The sequence below is a fragment of the Cnephaeus nilssonii genome (assembly GCF_951640355.1).
Source record: "Cnephaeus nilssonii genome assembly, chromosome: 19".
In the NCBI taxonomy this organism is placed as follows: domain Eukaryota; kingdom Metazoa; phylum Chordata; class Mammalia; order Chiroptera; family Vespertilionidae; genus Cnephaeus; species Cnephaeus nilssonii.
In genome coordinates this window covers 16028256-16033553 of record NC_137090.1, presented here as the reverse complement: position 1 = coordinate 16033553, position 5298 = coordinate 16028256, and the positions used below count along the sequence as shown (strand labels likewise).

The window sequence follows — 5298 nt, the reverse complement described above, 5'->3', positions numbered from 1 at the left end:
GACCTCCCAGTGGGCAGCTAGGGTGAATAATGCGTCTCCTTTTCCCGGGACGTGGTCCTGTACCGCTCACGATACACTTGATGAATGAACGATTGAATAAAGGCAGTGTCACTGAACTACAGCAGCCGGAAGAGAGAGAACACCTGGGCGTCAGACAACCAGAACGGCGCCCCGCGTCCAGGGAGCCCAGGGCCGCGCGCGCCCGCTCCGCACCGCCAGTCCGGGTCCCGGCCGTCAGGTCCCCCGCCGGCCTCTGGGGGCGCTGGGCGGACGGCGCCGGCTCTCTGCCGCCGGAATTCGTCTTGGGGGACAGAAGCTGGGGGGCGGGGGGCGGGGCCGGACAGAGCCCGGATGCGCCCGGAAGGACGGCGTCCTGGCGGCCGTGCTGATCCCGGTGCTCCTCAGGGGCCGGGCTGGGGTGCTGCGAGGGCCCCGGCAGGTACGGAGCTGGAAGGCGGGGGTCGGCCACGCGTCGGGGCCACTTTAGGTGGCAGATGTTTGCCGCCGTAAATCCCTCCTGCGGTGGGGGCGGGGGTGGAGGTGGAGGTGGGGGCGTCCCCTCGTGGGGAAGTCTGTGGCGGAGGCTCTCTCTTGGGGTACCTGTTAGTCGTGGAGCTCAGTGTGTGGGGCCCTTTGGGCGGGGTAGGAGGGTCTGTATCAGGAGTTTCCTCCGGAGAGGGTTCTGTTTGGAACCCCTTTGGGGAATGATCTCTCTGTTCTCTGGAGGAATCTGGGGCTGCTTGTGGGAAGCCTGAATTTTGGGATGCCTTCGAGATCTCTGGGGAGAAGGGGTTTCTGTGTCTGAGCTTCTCATCTGGGTCTGCCAGCCCAAGGGCGGCAAAACCGTCTCCTTTCCGTAGCCTTTCTTTCCTTAGACTCCTTCACTTTTTAAAAATATATATTTTATTGATTTTTTACAGAGAGGAAGGGAGAGGGATAGAGAGTTAGAAACATCGATCAGCTGCCTCCTGCACACCTCCTACTGGGGATGTGCCCGCAACCAAGGTACATGCCCTTGACCGCAATCGAACCCGGGACCCTTCAGTCCGCAGGCTGACGCTCTATCCACTGAGCCAAACCGGTCAGGGCTCCATCACTTCTTTTTTGTCTGGTGGTCTTCCTCTTAGCCGGGGACTTGACTAGGAATCAGAGGGAATTAGCTGTCTAGAGAAGTCATACAGGAAAGCAAAATGTTCTGATTTGTTCACCAGGAAGAGTAGCTTAAGACACATCCACACAAAATAGCATTCCTGCTTATTTATCTATTTCTCCGTGGGGCCAGGGTTAAAGAGAGGGCGCTGAGCGTGGGCTCCCTTCAGTAACTGGTCCTCCCAAGGCCTGTGCATGGAGAGGGTCCTCCCCGGAGCTTCCTTTTCACCAGCACCTCTTTCCCCCTTATGACAGCATATGGTGAGCACCAACAGTCACTGGCCAGGGACCGGGAATCGCGAAGATGAGAAAGACACGGCTCCACCCTAGCTGGTTTAGCTCAGTGGATAGAGCGTCGGCCTGGGGACTGACGGGTCCCAGGTTCGATTCCAGTCAAAGGCACATGCCCGGGTTGCGGGCTCGATCCCCATTAGGGGGCGTGCAGGAGGCAGCCGATCAATGATTCTCTCTCATCATTGATGTTTCTATCTCTCTATCTATATATATCTCTCTCTCCCCCTTCCTCTCTGAAATCAATAAAAATATATTTTTAAAAAAAGGACACAGCTCCCTACCCAGGAGGGGTCATAGACACATCATTTCTCTCTCTCTCTCTTTTTTTTTTTTTGTTAATATATTTTTATTGATTTCAGACAGGGAGGGAGAGATAGAAACATCAATGATGAGAGAGAATCATTGATCGGCTGCCTCCTGCACGCCCCCTAATGGGGATCGAGCCCGCAACCCGGGCATGTGCCCTTGACCAGAATCAAACCTGGGACCCTTCAGTCTGCCGGCCAACACTCTTTCCACTGAGCCAAACCGGCTAGGGCGAGTTAGACACATCATTTCTGACATACACCCTGACTAGAGGAGAGGGCAGTGCTGGACCCCCGAGGCTACCCATGCAGCTCAGAACTTGGGCTCTGTTTTGGTCCACCTCACCCAGTGTGCTGCTGTTCTTTAAGGCTGAAGGCTAAGCATGGGGAAGAGTTGCAAGGTGGTCGTGTGTGGCCAGGCATCTGTGGGCAAAACGTCAATCCTGGAGCAGCTCCTGTACGGGAACCATGTAGTGGGTGAGTGTTTTGTTTTGGGGCGGGCGGGGGGGGGGGGCGGGGAGGGGACGGTGGAAGAAGTTGAAGAATAAGGAGTAGGATTTAATAACTCAGAGAAGCCAAAATCTGCTCCTGGAGTAAAGTCTACAGCATGCCCTCCAGCTCTACAACACTGAGATCTGGAGGAAGGAAACCAATATCTGAGATAAGGAGGAAGAACTCCCAAGTCTCACTCTTGCTAAGCATGGTGTGAACATGAGGTGAATGTCTGTTCCCCCAAACCATTCCAGTCCTGCTGGATTGGGTCTGGCCCCCTCCGCTCAGCCCCCACATTCCTTTCCCTCCCTGTCTGGTCAGCCTGTCAGGATATCCCCAGTCACTCAGGTTATCCCGTCTCCTTTCTCCCTACAAACAAGCGTCCTCATTTTATCTCAGGTTCTGAGATGATCGAGACCCAGGAAGACATCTACGTGGGCTCCATTGAAACTGACCGGGGGGTGCGGGAGCAGGTGCGTTTCTATGACACGCGGGGGCTCCGGGACGGGGCGGAGCTGCCGCGGCACTGCTTCTCCTGCACCGATGGCTACGTCCTGGTCTACAGCACGGACAGCCGAGAGTCCTTCCAGCGCGTGGAGCTGCTCAAGAAGGAAATCGACAAATCCAAGGACAAGAAGGAGGTGTGTACGGGAGCCCCGGTGGTGAGCGAGAGCGGGCCCTGGGCTGGCTCCGTGAGGCTTGGCAGGGCTCTGTTTTTCACTGGTTTTCTAGGAGGTGGGTCAGGAGCTGGAGGAGGGATCAAGGCCACTGGAGGGTGTCTTCCCCCGTAGAGGTGGCCCCATGCTGAGGCAGCTCGACCGAAAAGGCTTCCATTTCAGAGCTCCCCGGCCTAACACATGAAGCCCCACTAGTCCTTCTTCTTACTGGCCCCATACTCTTACTTAGGGAAGCCCTTCTTTCCTTAAGTCCCCCCGTAAGCTGTGGGCATTCTGGGAGCGCTTCCTCGTGTTAGTTAGCCAGAATTGAACTGACTGCTAGTCGTGAGCAGGCACGGGCGATTCCGGGCTTGTAATGGAACTCCTGGAGGGAGGGCCAGATGGAGGCCAGAATCTGAATAGAGGAAGGAGAGGAAAAAGCAACAGTCTCCCTCCCCCTCACTTCATAGTTTCTAATATAGGAAGAGATGAGATATCAGCCATTAAAACTTCCCTTCTCTTAGGACTCCTGGGTGGTAGCCCACCTTCACACCCACGCGCAAGGCCCCTGGCACATCCACGAGTCTCTGCTCTGTCCCTCTTCCCCAGGTCACCATCGTGGTCCTCGGCAATAAGTGCGACCTGCAGGAGCAGCGGCGCGTGGACCCCGACGTGGCCCAGCACTGGGCCAAGTCGGAGAAGGTGAAGCTGTGGGAGGTGTCTGTGGCTGACCGCCGCTCCCTCCTGGAGCCCTTTGTCTACCTGGCCAGCAAGATGACCCAGCCCCAGAGCAAGTCCGCCTTCCCCCTCAGCCGTAAGAACAAGGGCAGCGGCTCCTTGGATGGCTGAAGAGCTGCCGCCATCCCTTCTTCACCTTCCCAACCCCTGTCCAGCTCCGGGGGCTCTGGAAGATGGGTTGAGGGGAAAGGGGAACCTCCCCGCTAGGGCAGGCAGCTGGGCTGTTGCAGGCTCAGGCCGCTTTGGCTCCCTCCTAACTCCGGGAAGTGCAAATAATCTAGGTTAGTGCCCCCAACCTCTTCCTCCGCCCCAGCTTCCATCCTCTCTGCCCCTCTGTGACCTGGGGCAGATGTGGGTCAGGGTCCCTTCCACCTGCCCTGGTTGGGAAGCAGAGCTACCCCCACGGAAGTGCCACGTCTAGGGTCTGGTTCTGATCACGGGTCCCACACCTCTGGGCTTCTGCCACACACACACACACACACACACACACACACACACACACACACGGCACCAGCCTGGACTCTAGGGAAAGGGCGTCCAGGTATCGTGTATGCGTGTGCATACTGGTGTTAGGGGTGCCTCCTCACCCAGCACCCTGACCTTTTTCCCTGTCTGTACCTTGGCTGGAAGAAGCCAGCCTCCTGGGAAGTGTGATTTTCTACTTGACCTCCCGCCCCAATTGTTTTCACTTCCTCTTCCTGCTGCATTGGTCGAGGTGGAAGGGAATGATGACTGGGCTGAGTCACCAACGGGCTTTGTCACCCAGCAAGGCTTTTTCTCTCTGGGCTTTAGTTTTCTTATCTGTACAGTGACAGGGGCTGCTTAGATGGCCTTCTAGATCCTCTCCAGCCCTATGGTTTCTTAATGCCCCTGGCTTCGGGCCAGCTGACTGTCCCCTTTGTTTCTTCTCCCTCTTCAAGGTGCTATGCCTACCGGCCCTGGAGGCTGGAACTGCTCTCCGACAACCGCCAGGGGGCAGGAGTGCGCTATCTACTCTAGTTGCCAGAATGGCTGCTTAGTGCCCAGCGGGGAACCTCACACCCCTGGGGGCTGGTCTTCACTCCTTCCTGTGGTTGTTTTCAGCTCTTGGCTGGACTTTATTTATAAATTTACCTGTTATCAGTTAGTATGCTGCCATGGTGAAGGCTGGACAAGGTGCTCCTCTAGCCCTTCTTACCTCAGATGCCTCAACAGAACAAGGCAAACAAGTAGGAACTTCTCAGGAGCGGACAGATCTGTTGGGGCTCAGAAGGGTGGTTACACTCTCAACATGCTGTAAGGTGAGCTCATGACCCACAGCTTCCTGGGCCCGCTTCGAGCTTCTGATGGGCACCGCGACCACAGGTGAGCCCCTATAGCCGGGCCACCTCCAGTGCACGCCCCTTCCCCAAACAGGAGAGGTGAGCAGGGGCAGATGGTCCCAGGCTGGGCAAGTCAAGTTAGGGCATAGACAGGCTCGGGCTTAAAGTTCATTTATTGATGCATTGGACACAATAAAACCACAACTGTTATCAAAAAGTTTCCCTCCCATTCGCCCCTTATTGTCCCATTGGAAATATCTTTTTTTTAAAAAGATACAGGTGGATACTGGCAAAGTCCCATATTGTGGGGTGAGGGGGGGGGGGACAGTACTGGGATAGGATGGAGGTTGTGACGTTAGCATG

The 5298-nt window shown here is 56.3% G+C and overlaps 1 protein-coding gene across 1 annotated transcript; it reads left to right on the top strand.

Annotated features, from left to right (window-relative positions):
* The first annotated feature begins 338 nt into the window (after positions 1-338).
* NKIRAS2 (NFKB inhibitor interacting Ras like 2) lies at positions 339-5133 on the top strand. Its single transcript, XM_079799204.1, has 4 exons — positions 339-439; positions 2118-2225; positions 2640-2881; positions 3506-5133. Exons 2-4 carry the CDS (start codon positions 2132-2134, stop codon positions 3743-3745), a joined length of 576 nt encoding a protein of 191 aa, XP_079655330.1. The 5' UTR covers positions 339-439; positions 2118-2131; the 3' UTR covers positions 3746-5133.
* The last annotated feature ends 165 nt before the right edge of the window (positions 5134-5298 follow it).

Bases quoted from the DNA above. Each gene is read 5' to 3' on its own strand.
- NKIRAS2 (XM_079799204.1), top strand. From the start codon at position 2,132: ATGGGGAAGAGTTGCAAGGTGGTCGTGTGTGGCCAGGCATCTGTGGGC. The intron at 2,226-2,639 runs GTGAGTGTTTTG...ATTTTATCTCAG, and splicing joins GTACGGGAACCATGTAGTGG to GTTCTGAGATGATCGAGACC. The intron at 2,882-3,505 runs GTGTGTACGGGA...CCTCTTCCCCAG, and splicing joins AATCCAAGGACAAGAAGGAG to GTCACCATCGTGGTCCTCGG.